General features: G+C 45.2%; 1 protein-coding gene across 1 annotated transcript in view; it reads left to right on the top strand.

Annotated features, from left to right (window-relative positions):
- LOC126229604 (uncharacterized) overlaps positions 1-17,504 on the top strand; it is a 154,981-nt gene that overhangs the window by 94,732 nt on the left and 42,745 nt on the right. The window contains exons 3-4 of the mRNA XM_049942345.1: positions 4,948-5,079; positions 7,982-8,186. Of these exons, the coding sequence (XP_049798302.1) occupies positions 4,948-5,079; positions 7,982-8,186 (337 nt within the window). The remainder of the gene's footprint in view (positions 1-4,947; positions 5,080-7,981; positions 8,187-17,504) is intronic.

The following is a 17,504-nucleotide window of genomic DNA, read 5'->3' as shown; positions in this document are numbered from 1 at the left end:
GGTTTTGTGTCATTCAGATTATCATCCACCTTCGTAGATAAATTATTTAGCTGATCCGAAAGTTCAACTACTTTCTCTGATAATGAACTAATTTCCTCCATGTGTCTTTCTGAACCAATTTTCAGAGTATCTACTGTGTCCTTTAAGTTTTCCTGAGTTTTTGCAAGTTGCGTAACCGAATTGGTAGATGCAACTGAGTCAATTATAGCTTGCAAGGTCTCATGATTTTCATAAACAATAGTTTGCAGTTCTTTTATGGCTGCTTCGTGACTCTATAATGCATTTTCATGCCGCGAAAAAATAGGTTGAAAATGCTCACAAATTTCTGTTTTTACGTCATTACAGACTTTTTGACATTTCGATTCAATGTTATGTAACTCTTTACGTGTTTGTTCAAGTGTGGTGTCTAACCTTTGAAGATTTTGCTCCATTGTGTATAACTTTTGAAGATTTTGTTCCATTGTGTCTAACTTTTGAAGCTTTTGCTGTGTTTGTCTCTGATTTTGTTCCATTGTGTCTAACTTTTGAAGCTTTTGCTGTTTTGTCTCTGATTTTGTTCAATTTGTTGCATTAATTGCAATAATAATGTATTAGTGTCTGGAATCTGTTTCTCTTTGCTTTTTGGCAGTGCATTTTCACCGCAAACATTCACATTTTGACAAGCAGAAAATGTGTCTTGACTCATTTGAGAAAACGGTGAGGACCCAAAACCTGAGTCTACAGTATTTGCAATATTGTGTTCTGTTATTTCGGATTCCTGAAGCGAGCTGTTGCCGACGGATCGATCGATAATGCTTCCCTGTTCACTACTTGTTTCATTGTCTACACCATTATTTGCCGCCCGCTCCATTTCCCTATGCACAGTTACCAAATTACTACTTCGAATGTTAATTCATTACACAGTGGTGCTGATAAGCTACGCTCGTCGTCACCATTATTTCTCAGTTTACTTTGGAGCCTAGTGTTCAGTTTTTCACACGCCAATATTGTCACGATATTTCACACGATAACACAGAAAAGCACAATTTGAAGAGCAAAAATAAAAGAACACATTAACATAGCACTGAAAATAATATCTAGTTAATTGCAAGCGCAGCTGCGAAATACTTGGTGCAAATCTACATGCATGCCACAACTCTTTTTACTGTACAACAATGAAAGACTGCAACTACAAAGGAGATTCTCTCTACAATTACGCGCTAGCAATAAACAAAAGCTACACTAATTACACAAACTACAAGAAAAAAACAGAAGATTCCAGTGAGGTATCCTCGGCTAAGGGTCGACATATGAAACGTCCCCTTAGAAAACTTTATGAATTACTGTGCTGATAAACCTACATTATTTGATCTTCTAACAGCAGGGCAGAACTGAACGTACTCAGACCTTTCGCTCTTTACCTATTCTGATCAACACTAAGCAGACACACAATATTTTTTAGCGCAATGCAGTCTGACTTTCAATAATCCCTACAAGAGAATGGCCCTGACTAAATTAACCTATACGTTTCACAAATCACTTACCTCACAAAAGTCTTCGTTACTCAAACTACTGTGATACAGCGAGCGCCAATACTGCTAGCTAAATAAAAGATTCAAACTACTGAAGGCACTAACTACTGATAGGCATAGTTAGCAAATGAAAGATTTTGATAGAGAACAAACAATGTATTTGCCTTAAAAGTGTTCAAAAGTCATAATAGATATAGCAGTTCATGACCTCCATTCTTACATATGTACTGTTTCTGATAGACACACGTCCAGATCACCCGCTCTCAAAATTCCGACATTTCTCTCCCCACATCCACCACTGCTGGCGGCTCACCTCCAACTGCACAACGCTACACGCTGTTAACAGCCAACTGCCCAACGCTACAATAGCGACAACAATGCAAACTAGCCACAGACTGCACACAGCACAGCCAGTGATTTTCATACAAAGCACTACGTGGCGTTACCAATAAGAAAACCTAAACAGCCTACTTACAAGCGTCAAGGGTAACCGCAGCCATGGTCTCTGAGCTGGTAGTCCATGCTGCTGCAAACGTCGTCGAACAGTTCGTGCAGATGGTTGTTGTCTTGCAAATGTCCTCATCTGTTGACTCAGGGATCGAGACGTGGCTGCACGATCCGTTACAGCCATGTGGATGAGATGTCTGTCATTTCGACTGCTAGTGATACGAGGCCGTTGGGATCCAGCACGGCGTTCCATATTACCCTCCTGAACGCACCGATTCCATATTCTGCTAACAGTCATTGGATATCGACCAACGCGAGCAGCAATGTCGCAATACGATAAACCGCAATCGCGATAGGCTACAATCCGACCTTTGTCAAAGTCGGAAACGTTATGGTACGCATTTCTCCTCCTTACACAGGCATCACAACAACGTTTCACCAGGCAACGCCGGTCAACTGCTGTTTGTGTATGAGAAATCGGTTGGAAACTTTCCCCATGTCAGCACATTGAAGGTGTCGCCACCGGCGCCAACCTTGTGTGAATGCTCTGGAAAGCTAATCATTCCTTAAGAAGTGATTTGATTCCGCGAAATCAGGCGTGCTTCTGTAAATAAAAGTTCATATACAGCTGAAAGCAGTTTATTTCTAGGACATCAATCAACTGTATTTTTCTCTTTGGGGTCGTCTTAAAACTGAAGTGTCACGCATTGATATCGCGTGGTGATGACTTGCTAAGAAATCTAATCCGATTATTTTACCGCGTTTGTAAGACGTCGTGATCTCGTGACCTTCATTGCTTACATATTCTGACCTCACAGTCATGTTCCGCACATCAAGACGTTTCATTCGAACCAAAACTCGATTAGATAAAGTCAGTGTTGTATAAATTCATGTAAACGAATGCAATTGACAAGTCAGCGCACCGTGGTTGAAATACTCGCGGCTGGCATGCTCACATACATTCCAGACACGACGGTCACAGAGGCTTTTAGTTTGGGAGAGAGGCCGCACAGCGGGACGCCAGGCCCTTCAGAGGACGACCCAGCCCATGTCGGCTGGTGACTACCTGTATCGGACAGCGTGGGCTCGAGTGGAAAGGGGGGAACAACCCCATGTTCGGCTTAAAAGCAAATTCCAATACATTGTGTGGGAGCGGCCAGCCTACGCATTCTTTACACATAGCATACAGTTTCAGAGATTTTCACAGGGAGAAAGCAAACGCCAAACGCCAAAGCTACAAGCTTCCGGTTTGGTCGCCTTAAACGAAACGTCATTCTCCCGTTTTAGAAGAGCAATGCTGATTGGCAGACGATATTTCTGATGCCTTGAGCTGAAGGAATAATGGAAGAGACTGAAAGATATACCCCTTCACATCTGGCATGGAGAGGCGCCGTTCCGTTGTCGCTCTTGGAATGAGAACACGTAACGAGAGCGTGCGCGCTCGTACGTGTACTCGAAAGAGCGAGGAACAAGTCTCTCCTCAGTACTTCACTGGGAGAGCACCTCTGTCGAGAGCGAATCAAAGGCGACTCTATATTGAGTCCTTGCGATTAAGCGTTTTTCACTGTGTTGGCTGACACACTTATTGTGCGGTGTGAACGGACAGAGTTATAGTTAAACGCCTGCGAGAGAATTTTGAGTGGCATCGCGGTGGACTGGTTATCTGACCGGTGTACCATGCCAACAGTTAGACTAGGGGCAAATAGGAATCCTTGACTTCATCAAGGCATAGGGAGAGGTTGATTGGCGAAGGTCATTCCAGATAGAACGAGAGTTATCTTATTTGTCAGCAGCGAGCGGCGCAGACAGCAGTCATCGCAGCTTACGGTATTGTGCGCTACAGCTATTGCGAGCCCCATATTGCCTCCACAACAGTACACTTCACTGCATTTCACACGCGACAGCCTCGACCGTACGTAGCAACATTCTAAAGGATAATTATTCAAGTTGAGTAGGTATGCCTCTCAGCCATTCTGCCAAGTTAACTACCATCTTAAACTTTGTGTAGAAATTTCATTAGCGAATCCTATACTTGAAAGGTAACTTCACATTCTGAAAGGAACCAGGATATAACTTGTTCAATTCATAACTGAAAGTGTCATTGTGATTTCACAGAATTTTTGCAAAATAAATAATAACTTTCGTTAGTTCAATGTTTTCCTTACACTAACTAGCACTACTTCTATGCCCAAGTATCCCACTAGTTACGTAAGAAATTTTGTGAATTTTTGTGTCATTTCCTTACAGCGGACGACTCTTTAGAACGTTAGGAGCGTCTGTCTGACTTCTGTAGTAGTGTGGGGGTGGAAATTGCATCTTGCAGGAGCCACAGGGCAAAGGGTACATCTCAGATTAACAGATCAACCCCACGCTCTCAGAAGTTGTGTGACCTAAAGTTGGAAAATAAATTCGGCTTCTGATGTTCCGTTCATGCTATTAAACTGAAGTCTGTCCGAACAGGCCTTGAAGGCCCAACGGTACCCACTGGCTGCCATGCTGTCCTCGCCCCACAGGCGTCACTGGATGCGGATGTGGAGGGACATTGGTCAGCACATCCCTCTCCCGGCTGTATTTCACTTGGCGAGACCGGAGCCGCTATTTCTCAATCAAGTAGCTCCTCAGTTTGCCTCACAAGGGCTGAGTGCACCCTCCTTGCCAACAGCGCTCGGCAAACTGGATGGTCACCCATCCAAGTGCTAGTCCGGCCCGACACCGCTTAACTCCGTGATCTGGCAGGAACTGCTGTTACCACTGCGGCAAGGCCGTTGCCCGTTCGTGGTAGTGGCGAGAAAAAAAGTCTCATACACGGTATGACAGAAGGTACCCTCCGCTACGCGCTCATTAGTGATTTCTAAAGAACATTCTGAGGTGTAAGCGCTGCGAACAGGCTGTGTGGTAAGGTTACAGACTGCTCTGGCTCACCACCTCCCTGCTGTAGTGGATGGGGCCGTGCTGTACATTTGAAAACTGTCTGCCCTCTCCTTTACAGGGTAATGCAGCTGTACCTGGACAAGAACAACATCACCGACGTTCACGAGGACGCTTTTTCTGGGCTGCCGAATCTGCGCGTCGTCGATTTCTCCAACAACCGGCTGTCAACTCTTCCGTCCAGTGTCTTCACGTAAGTCCAGTTTCATGTACTTCTTGAAGCTAGCTACGTATTTACAGACTTGTCATATGCATAGTATCGGCATCAAACAAGACGCTTATAAGCGACACACAATAAGTTATACGAATGCTTTTCACTGATTACTTCAAAACTGGAAACAATAATCGTCCCTTTGGCAGGCCTACGAAATACATATTCATTCAAAAGTTTCAAGCTTCATTTACAATATTACTAGAAGTCTTCCTGGATGTTCCTTTCTGATGGCATTGCAATTCTCAAACCTTGGAAATTCCGTGTGACACTACACTGACGTGACAGAAGTGGTGGGTATTGTATTGTTTCCTATTGTATGTTAACCGGGGGCCTAGAAACGACGGAGAGGCTCCGTCCCCGCCGCAGCCGCAGTGGTCCACAACCCCACGACGACTATCGCAGTCCACTTCACCCCTCCGCCGCGCCACACCGAACCACTCTTTCAGGGTTATTGTGCGGTTTGGGCCCCGGTGGACCCCCCCCCCCCCAACTCGACCCCCGCCCGCCCCCCTCAGTGAACGTCACACACCAGACGAGTGCGTGGTAGAGTAACGGTGGTGTACACGTACGTGGAGAACTTGTTTGCGCAGCTTTCGCCGACATAGTGTAGCTGAAGTGAAATAAGGGGAACCAGCCCGCATTCGCCGAGGCAGATGGAAAACCGCCTAAAAACCATCCACAGACTGGCCAGCTCACCGGACCTCGACACAAGTCAGCCGGGCAGATTTGTGCCGGGGACCAGGCGCTCCTTCCCAATCCGGAAAGCCATGCATTAGACCGCACGGCTAACTGGGCGGCCTAAAGTCATGGGTATTTCCTACTACTGTGTCGACCTTCCATTTACCCGACGTAGTGAAGCAACTCGACATGGCATGGACTCACCAAGTCCTCTGAAGTCCCCTGTAGGAGTTCAAATGGCTCTGAGCACCATGGGACTTAACTTCTGAGGTCATCAGTCCCCTAGAACTTAGAACTACTTAAACCTAACTAACCTAAGGACATCACACACATCCCTGCCCGAGGCAGGATTCGAATCTGAGACCGTAGCGATCGCGCGGTTCCAGACTGTAGCGCCTAGAACCTGTAGGAGTACTGAGACATGCTGCCTCTATAGCCGTCCATAATTGCGAAAGTGATCCAGTGGCGGTATTTTGTACACGAAATGACTTCTCGATTATATCATATAAATGTGCTGTGGGAGTCACGTCTTGGTGGCCAAATAGTTCCTTCAAATTGTCCACAATATGCTGCAAATCAATCACGAACAACTGTGGCCTGATGACATGGAAAATTGTCATCCATAAAAATTCCATCGTTGTTTCAGAACATGAAGTCCATGAATGCCTGCAGATCGTCTCCAAGTAGCCAAATATAACCATTCCGGCCAATTGTCGGTTCAATTGGATCAGAGGACCCAGTCCATTCCATGAAGCGCAGCCCACACCATTATGGAGCCCTCACCAGCTTTCACAGTGCCTCGTTGACATCTTGGGTCCATGGCTTCGTGAGGTCTGCGACCCACTCGAACTCCACCATCAGCTCTTACCAACTGAAGTCGGGACTCATCTGACCACATCACGATTTTCCAGTCTAGGGTCCAACAGATATGGTCATGAGCCCAGGAGAGGCGCTGCAGGCGGTGTCGTCCTGTTGGCAAAGGCTCTCGCGTCGGCCTGTTAACGCCAAATTTCGCCGCACTGTCCTAACGCATTAGTTCTTCGAACGTCCAACGTTTGCCTCTGCGGTTATTTGACGCAGTGTTGCTTGTCTGTTACTACTAATACTCTACACGAACGCCTTTTCTCTCGGTCGTGAAGTGAAGTCTTTCGGCCACTGCGTAGTCCGTGGTCAGAGATAAATGCTCGGAATATGGTAATGTCGGTACCGTTTTGACACTGGTAATCTTGGAGTACTGAATTACCTAACGACTTCCGAAATACGATTAAAGCCTGATAATTCCGATCGTGCGCCCATAATCACGTCCGAAACCTTTTCCCATAATCACCTGAGTACAAGCAACAGCTCCACCAATGCACTGCCCTTTTATACCTTGAGTACGTCATACTACCGCCATCTGTGGACGTGCATATTGCTGTCCCACGACTTTTGTCATCTCCGTGTAGTGGCCGTTACTTTATAAGACATATAAAAGAACCTGTGGTACAACCAATTCCCAATTCCAGCCGAGCAGTGCTTCAAGAAGGCTATCTGTCATACGACGGAGATGTTGTTCAGCGAGATACCACAGTGACTAAGACACTGTATTCATACACAATCTTATCAAAAGTATCTGGACACATGTTAGTGGACAATAATATGGGCTGTTTCCACCTGTCGTTCTTAAGGCGGCTTGAACTCTGTGGAGAAATGGCTGTCCTTTCTTTCCTGACAGCTGAAGCCAGAGGAGGTCGTATTGCTGGACGCTGCGATCTGGAGCAAAGTCGACGCTGAAACTCATCCCAAAGATGTTCCATTGGGATCAGGTCGGGACTCTGAGCAAGGCAGATCATTTCAAGAATGTTATTGACCACAACCCATTGCTTCTTAGATGCTGCTTTATGACAGACAGCCTTGTCATTGAATAACTCTCTTCAATCCCACAGAAAATCTTTGGAGCTGCTAGAAATAGTGAGTGCAGCATAGGAGACAATATCCCTGCAGTCTGGCAGCTCTACGGGATCTAATCGTTAATGAGTGGCTTCAGCTGGACGTGACATACCTGAAGAAACCTGAGTCTCTGTGAGACGTTCAGAGTCTGTTCCAGTATTTATGCAGCCATGGAGCCCCAATGTGGTTTCCTAAAGACTGAGGTCTGGGTAATGCGTGGTGACTGTTGAGCCCGCGGTGCTGGATGGCCAGACAGTGTGACGGCATGTTGCAGGTCCAACGGGAAGCTGCAGAAGCTGGACCTGAGTAGGAACCCAATCCATCTGACTGGGGGCCGGATGCTGGACTCTGCCTCCCTGTACTGGCTCAACCTGTCGTGGTGTGGCATCTCCAGCCTGCCGAAGGACTCTTTCAAGGGCATTCCGCAGATGGTCATGCTCGACCTCTCCGAGAACCAACTGGTCGTACCAACAGCTCTGGTAAGTTGTCGCCATTTAACACAGTAACTGCTTTGTACTTATCGCAATCCTTCGGTGCATGAGTGTCTGTACTCAGGAAAATGCATGAGAGGGAACTTATTGGACCCCTACCTTAAAACCAATAAAAAAAACGTTGGTATTAACGAAAATATTATCAAATTTTGAAGGTGTCGGAGAGACAGAATGAATAAGACAGCGTTTTTTGTGATAATGTGACATTTGACTTACATTATTATTGTAAATAACGATATAACTTTCCTGCGATTGAATAACTTTCAATTTCACTGGTCCATACCAGAAGATGTGCTCATAAATAATAGCACTCTTCATAAATATATTTTTTCGTGCATTTGTAGAACGCTTGACCACTTCTGTCTTATCTACATCTACATCCGTACTCCGCAAGCCACCTGACGGTGTGTGGCGGAGGGTACCCTGAGTACCTCTATCGGTTCTCCCTTCTATTCCAGTCTCGTATTGTTCGTGGAAAGGATTGTCGGTATGCTTCTGTGTGGGCTCTAATTTCTCTGATTTTATCCTCATGGTCTCTTCGCTAGATATACGTAGGAGGGAGCAATATACTGCTTGACTCTTCGGTGAAGGTATGCTCTCGAAACTTTAACAAAAGCTCGTACCGAGTTACTGAGCGTCTCTCCTGCAGAGTCTTCCACTGGAGTTTATCTATCATCTCCGTAACGCTTTCGCGATTACTAAATGATCCTGTAACGAAGCGCGCTGCTCTCTGTTGGATCTTCTCTGTCTCTTCTATCAGCCCTATCTGGTATGGATCCCACACTGCTGAGCAGTATTCAAGCAGTGGGCGAACAAGCGTACTGTAACGTACTTCCTTTGTTTTCGGATTGCATTTCCTTAGGATTCTTCCAATGAATGTCAGTCTGGCATCTGCTTTACCGACGATCAACTTTATATGATCATTCCATTTTAAATCACTCCTAATGCGTACTCCCAGATAATTTATGGAATTAACTGCTTCCAGTTGCTGACCTGCTATTTTGTAGCTAAATGATAAGGGATCTATCTTTCTATGCATTCGCAGCACATTACACTTTTCTAAATTTGAGATTGAATTGCCATTCCCTGCACCATGCGTCAATTCCCTGCAGATCCTCCTGCATTTCAGTTCAATTTTCCATTGTTACAACCTCTCGATACACCACACCATCATCTGCAAAAAGCCTCAGTGAACTTCCGATGTCATCCACAAGGTCATTTATGTATATTGTGAATAGCAACGGTCCTATGACACTCCCCTGCGATACACCTGAAATCACTCTCACTTCGGAACACTTCTCTCCATTGAGAATGACATGCTGCTTTCTGTTATCTAGGAACTCTTCAATCCAATCACACAATTGGTCTGATAGTCCATATGCTCTGTTCATCAAACGACTGTGGGGAACTGTATCGAACGCCTTGCGGAAGTCAAGAAACATGGCATCTACCTGGGAACCCGTGTCTATGGCCCTCTGAGTCTCGTGGACTAATAGCGCGAGCTGGTTTTCACACGACCGTCTTTTTCGAAACCCATGCTGATACCTACAGAGTAGAGTTCTAGTCTCCAGAAAAGTCATTATACTCGAACATAATACGTGTTCTAAAATTCTACAACTGATCGACGTTAGAGATATCGATCTATAGTTCTGCACATCTGTTCGACGTCCCTTCTTGAAAACGGGGATGACCTGTGCTCTTTTCCAATCCTTTGGAATGCTACGCCCTTCTAGAGACCTACGGTACAGCGCTGCATGAGGGGGGGGGGGGGGGGGCAAGTTCCTGCGCGTACTCTGTGTAAAATCGAACTGGTATCCCATCAAGTCCAGCGGCCTTTCCTCTTTTGAGCGATTTTAATTGTTTCTCTATCCCTCTGCCATCTATTTCGATATCTACCATTTTGTCATCTGTGCGACAATCTAGAGAAGGAACTACAGTGCAGTCTTCCTCTGTGAAACAGCTTTGGAAAAAGACATTTAGTATTTCGGCCTTAAGTCTGTCATCCTCTGTTTCAGCACCATTTTGGTCACAGAGTGTCTGGACATTTTGTTTTGATCCACCTACCGCTTTGTCATAAGACCAAAATTTCTTAGGATTTTCTGCCAAGTCAGTACATAGAACTTTACTTTTGAATTCATTGAACGCCTCTCGCATAGCTCTCCTCACACTACATTTCGCTTCGCGTAATTTTTGTTTGTCTTCAAGACTTTGGCTATGTTTATGTTTGCTGTGAAGTTCCCTTTGCTTCCGCAGCAGTTTTCTAACTCGGTGGAGTAAATGAAGCATCGTCTTTTTGGTGATCTTAAAGTTTCCGCCATCTTCGTTAGCTGGCGAACCGTGCAGTGGCTTTCAGAACTTCCACTTCTCCATATCAGAAAAATTCTCCTTTTATCAGATCTGTGAAAATAAACACAGAGCATTTTTTGCTACTACATCTAATACGTTTGTCCATAAGACAAAATACTATCTTTATGTCTCTTTCAAGTGTGTGTACGTATCATCTGGCTCAGATAACCAACTCCTGATTTCCAGTCGTTATAGAATAAAACATTCTCTCAATTGTTTTTATGTTCTTCATCTTCAGTGTTACTGTGGTGCAGGGATACTAGCAATATCACACTTTTTGCCTCATTACGTATAATTGTCAAATGGTCTTTCAAACCACAATGATGAAGATAAAACTTGTATCGAAGTGGAAGCCATCTTTTCTAGTGGAATTTCCTTTTTATTTTGTTATACTACCTCTTAACTTAGCAAGGGAATTCTGATGGCATTGTGTAGCCACATTCTTCTCGTTGGTAATAGTGATTTACTCTGTTGAGTTCCATTATGACCGATAAAGGAAACTATATGATCTGTATCATCTAATTCTTCACTAACTTCGCTTGTTTTTGTGACGTAACAATCATCTGTGAGCGGTATATATATATATATATATATATATATATATATATATATATATATATATATATACTCCTGGAAATTGAAATAAGAACACCATGAATTCATTGTCCCAGGAAGGGGAAACTTTATTGACACATTCCTGGGGTCAGATACATCACATGATCACACTGACAGAACCACAGGCACATAGACACAGGCAACAGAGCATGCACAATGTCGGCACTAGTACAGTGTATATCCAACTTTCGCAGCAATGCAGGCTGCTATTCTCCCATGGAGACGATCGTAGAGATGCTGGATGTAGTCCTGTGGAACGGCTTGCCATGCCATTTCCACCTGGCGCCTCAGTTGGACCAGCGTTCGTGCTGGACGTGCAGACCGCGTGAGACGACGCTTCATCCAGTCCCAAACATGCTCAATGGGGGACAGATCCGGAGATCTTGCTGGCCAGGGTAGTTGACTTACACCTTCTAGAGCACGTTGGGTGGCACGGGATACATGCGGACGTGCAATGTCCTGTTGGAACAGCAAGTTCCCTTGCCGGTCTAGGAATGGTAGAACGATGGGTTCGATGACGGTTTGGATGTACCGTGCACTATTCAGTGTCCCCTCGACGATCACCAGTGGTGTACGGCCAGTGTAGGAGATCGCTCCCCACACCATGATGCCGGGTGTTGGCCCTGTGTGCCTCGGTCGTATGCAGTCCTGATTGTGGCGCTCACCTGCACGGCGCCAAACACGCATACGACCATCACTGGCACCAAGGCAGAAGCGACTCTCATCGCTGAAGACGACACGTCTCCATTCGTCCCTCCATTCACGCCTGTCGCGACACCACTGGAGGCAGGCTGCACGATGTTGGGGCGTGAGCGGAAGACGGCCTAACGGTGTGCGGGACCGTAGCCCAGCTTCATGGAGACGGTTGCGAATGGTCCTCGCCGATACCCCAGGAGCAACAGTGTCCCTAATTTGCTGGGAAGTGGCGGTGCGGTCCCCTACGGCACTGCGTAGGATCCTACGGTCTTGGCGTGCATCCGTGCGTCGCTGCGGTCCGGTCCCAGGTCGACGGGCACGTGCACCTTCCGCCGACCACTGGCGACAACATCGATGTACTGTGGAGACCTCACGCCCCACGTGTTGAGCAATTCGGCGGTACGTCCACCCGGCCTCCCGCATGCCCGCTATACGCCCTCGCTCAAAGTCCGTCAACTGCACATACGGTTCACGTCCACGCTGTCGCGGCGTGCTACCAGTGTTAAAGACTGCGATGGAGCTCCGTATGCCACGGCAAACTGGCTGACACTGACGGCGGCGGTGCACAAATGCTGCGCAGCTAGCGCCATTCGACGGCCAACACCGCGGTTCCTGGTGTGTCCGCTGTGCCGTGCGTGTGATCATTGCTTGTACAGCCCTCTCGCAGTGTCCGGAGCAAGTATGGTGGGTCTGACACACCGGTGTCAATGTGTTCTTTTTTCCATTTCCGGGAGTGTATATATATATATATATATATATATATATATATATATATATATATATATATATATATATATATATACACTCCTGGAAATGGAAAAAAGAACACATTGACACCGGTGTGTCAGACCCACCATACTTGCTCCGGACACTGCGAGAGGGCTGTACAAGCAATGATCACACGCACGGCACAGCGGACACACCAGGAACCGCGGTGTTGGCCGTCGAATGGCGCTAGCTGCGCAGCATTTGTGCACCGCCGCCGTCAGTGTCAGCCAGTTTGCCGTGGCATACGGAGCTCCATCGCAGTCTTTAACACTGGTAGCATGCCGCGACAGCGTGGACGCGAACCGTATGTGCAGTTGACGGACTTTGAGCGAGGGCGTATAGTGGGCATGCGGGAGGCCGGGTGGACGTACCGCCGAATTGCTCAACACGTGGGGCGTGAGGTCTCCACAGTACATCGATGTTGTCGCCAGTGGTCGGCGGAAGGTGCACGTGCCCGTCGACCTGGGACCGGACCGCAGCGACGCACGGATGCACGCCAAGACCGTAGGATCCTACGCAGTGCCGTAGGGGACCGCACCGCCACTTCCCAGCAAATTAGGGACACTGTTGCTCCTGGGGTATCGGCGAGGACCATTCGCTACCGTCTCCATGAAGCTGGGCTACGGTCCCGCACACCGTTAGGCCGTCTTCCGCTCACGCCCCAACATCGTGCAGCCCGCCTCCAGTGGTGTCGCGACAGGCGTGAATGGAGGGACGAATGGAGACGTGTCGTCTTCAGCGATGAGAGTCGCTTCTGCCTTGGTGCCAATGATGGTCGTATGCGTGTTTGGCGCCGTGCAGGTGAGCGCCACAATCAGGACTGCATACGACCGAGGCACACAGGGCCAACACCCGGCATCATGGTGTGGGGAGCGATCTCCTACACTGGCCGTACACCACTGGTGATCGTCGAGGGGACACTGAATAGTGCACGGTACATCCAAACCGTCATCGAACCCATCGTTCTACCATTCCTAGACCGGCAAGGGAACTTGCTGTTCCAACAGGACAATGCACGTCCGCATGTATCCCGTGCCACCCAACGTGCTCTAGAAGGTGTAAGTCAACTACCCTGGCCAGCAAGATCTCCGGATCTGTCCCCCATTGAGCATGTTTGGGACTGGATGAAGCGTCGTCTCACGCGCTCTGCACGTCCAGCACGAACGCTGGTCCAACTGAGGCGCCAGGTGGAAATGGCATGGCAAGCCGTTCCACAGGACTACATCCAGCATCTGTACGATCGTCTCCATGGGAGAATAGCAGCCTGCATTGCTGCGAAAGGTGGATATACACTGTACTAGTGCCGACATTGTGCATGCTCTGTTGCCTGTGTCTATGTGCCTGTGGTTCTGTCAGTGTGATCATGTGATGTATCTGACCCCAGGAATGTGTCAATAAAGTTTCCCCTTCCTGGGACAATGAATTCACGGTGTTCTTATTTCAATTTCCAGGAGTGTATATGGTCATTTGCACAAGGTGGTTCATGTTTTTAAATATTTTAGTTATGACAGACCTTTTATAATGTGTTGTTTCTTATCCATATGTCATCTTGGTGTGAGGTCCAACTTAAAATGAACACATTCCACAACAAAATGATTTTTTAAGACCTGAAAATGACATCAAAGTCTGTCGAAACCTTTTGTTTCAAATAAGGAAATATTTATGCGCACTTGGCTTTAGAGTGTTTTTAGCAAGTAAACCAGATCGCTCCTTCTGTCTTCTCAAAATGGTACAATTCAGTCATGCAGTAGAATAAATTTCCTTATTTCCGTCTATGACCACAAAATTGTGTCGATCAGCAATGATCATCTTCAAGTCTGTCGCACACCATGGGAAAAAACACAAATAAAACTAGTGGACTTCCTACATCTTAAAACACTGAAATAAGCCACAGTTAAAAATATTACTGAATTATATGTGGAAAGCATGCGCTTTAAATGTGATAAGTCACACCTGTTTTGAAAACATGTCTTAATATAATGCACCCATAGTGGGTCGTCAAAAGATAAACACAAAATCAATGTAGCATCGTCGCATATATTCAGATTATGGTTTATACTAGGCCACAGTGTATGTTTGTGTCGTAAGCCCGTTAGATGTTTCTGTTGTAGACATACACATATTCGTCACTTATATAAGTGTACAATATAGAATAAAAATAAAGTCTAAAGTGAGCTTATAATGTGTGTAAGTTATTACTATAATAAAATACAATAAATTAAAATCACGACTGAAGTTGGGTCGTTAAAAAGGAAATAGTTAAGTGACATTAATTCTGATACACTCTTGTGGCGGATTTTAGATAAAAATATAATGACATACATTAGAACAAGCTTACAGAGCTAATTGAATACTATAAAAATAATAAAATAAATACCAAAAGAAGCCAAATGGACGAAACAATAGACTGTAGTAAGTAATCAGCGCTCTCTGTTGGCGTGGCCGCCATAGAGCGGCATAGGAACTTAAACAAGGATGAAACAACGTACCAGTCAATTAATAAGATTATCTAGTAAATGAAATATATTATATACACATGTTTTGCAGCAGATCTGAAGATTGTCATTGCCGATCTGAACCGATAGACTAAGGACTTGACAATTTTTGACTACAAAATTGTCAAGTCCTTAGTCTATCGGTTCAGATCGGCAATGGCAATCTGCAGAAATAAAGAAATTTATTCTACACGTTCTGGATCACTGTTCTGTCCGCAACCATGTCGCAGCACGTCCAACTATAGGATCAGTTAGCACAGGCAGAGGCTCAAACCATCGCCTGACACAGTCAGCCTTGTAACATCGCCTAAGGCAGGTAAAGCTTCACAACATTGCCCAATATTGCCAAAGTTACATAACACACGTAACACAGACAAAGCCTGTTGCCATCATTTAAAATACCCCAAGCGTCATGACAACGCTTAACACAGCCAACGTCTTTTTACGTTGCTTAAGTTAGCTAAAGTCTCGTAATAATAGCAGAGCTTCATATCTTTGCCTGAGGTAGCCAAAACCTCCTAATTTGTGTAAAGCAGCCAACGCCTTGTAGCGCTATTAAAGGTCGCCATAGCTTCGTAACATCACTCACTCAAAGTCTCATAACATATCTTATGGTAATAAAAGCGTTGGAATATTTCTTAAGGTCACCAAAGCTTTGTCGTTACTGTTAAGATAGCAGATCGTTTAAAGCAGCGAAAGCCTCAAATATCACTTCATGTATCCAAAGTCTTGGAAAATTGCTTCAAGTAGCTGAAGTTTGGTAACTTGTTTAACATAAATAATGTCTTGTAGCACTGCGTAAGATAGCTATCTCGTAACATTTGTTAAGATTGCCAAAGCTTCGTCGATGCTCTTAAGATAGCTAAGGCTTTGTAAAATTCGCTAACACAGCTGAAGCCTCTTAACGTCAATTAACATAGCCAAAGCTACATAACACCACTTAACACAGCTAAAGCCTCAATATCGATTAAGATAATCATAGCCTAATAACAAAGCTAAACAGTCTTGTTACATTGCCTTATGAAGTTAAAGCCTCGTAACTTTATTTAACACTGTAAGTGGGCTGTTTGCTTTCTTATTGGCAACGTTACGTAGCGCTCTGTATGAAAATTACTGGCTGTGCTGTGTGCAGTCTGTGGCTAGTTTGCATTGTTGTCTGCCGTTGTAGTGTTGGGCAGCGGCAGCTGGATGTTAACAGCGCGTAACTTTGCGCAGTTGGAGGTGAGCAGTGGTGGATGTGGGGAGAGAGATGGCGGAGCTTTGAAATTTGTAGGAGTGGATGTCATGAACTGCTATATATATTATGACTATTAAGGTAAACACATTGTTTGTTCTCTATTAAAATCTTTTATTTGCTAACTATGCCTATCAGTAGTTAGTGCCTTCCGTAGTATGAATCTTTTATTTAGCTAGCAGGAGTGGCGCTCGCTGTATTGCAGCAGTTCGAGTAACGAAGATTTTTGTGAGGTAAGTGATTTGTGAAAGGTATAGGTTAATGTTAGTCAGGGCCATTCTTTTGTAGGGATGATTGAAAGTCAGATTGCGTTGCGCTAAAAAATATTGTGTGTCAGTAATTTTTCGAAGGGGACGTTTCAACACAATAGAGCCTCATATTGCTGTCTCAAGTAGGCAATGCCTTGAAACTTGCTCAGTATATGGAATATATAATATCGCTAGAGGCAGCCATAGCCTTGCAATATCACTTTAAGTAACCAGTTTCGCAACATCTCATAATGTAACCAAAACTTTGCAATCTTTCTTAAGACCAGCAAAGACTTTTCACTACTCTTAATATAGCCAAACCTTCGTAAGATCCCTGTGTTTGTAGCTATAGCCTTGTGACATCGCTTAACACAGCCAAAGCCTTATAACATCACTCAACATAGCCAGAGCTTCACAACAACGACTACCATAGCCAACGACTGATACCATTGCTTGAAATAGCCAAAGCCTCGTAATTTGCTTAAGTAGTCAAAGTCTTGTAAGTAACCAAGTCTCATAACTTCTCTTAGCGTAACCGAGCTTTGTAACATTTATTAAGATCGTCAAAGCCTCGTTGTTACTGTTTAGAAATCCACAGTCTCATTACATCGCTGCATGTAGATAAAATTTCGTAACATTATTTAACATAGATAACGCCTCATGACATCATTTAACACAGCCAAAGCCTTGTAACATTGCTTTAGATATCCAAAGCCTTTTAAGTCGCTTAATGAAGACATTGCTTACGGTATTCAAGCCCTTATAATATTGCCAAACTGAAAAAAGCCAGAACACTCTAACGTCACTTACTTTAGCCAATATCTCGTAATTATTCGTAAGGGGAGACCCACCCAAAAATTTAACTATGCTTCTACTTTGCCGGTTTGAGCTGAGTCTCAAATCC

The sequence above is a fragment of the Schistocerca nitens genome, unplaced genomic scaffold (genome assembly GCF_023898315.1).
Source record: "Schistocerca nitens isolate TAMUIC-IGC-003100 unplaced genomic scaffold, iqSchNite1.1 HiC_scaffold_376, whole genome shotgun sequence".
Classification (NCBI taxonomy): Eukaryota; Metazoa; Arthropoda; class Insecta; order Orthoptera; family Acrididae; genus Schistocerca; species Schistocerca nitens.
Note: the sequence above shows the minus strand (reverse complement) of the source record. Positions and strands in the feature narration are given on the sequence as shown.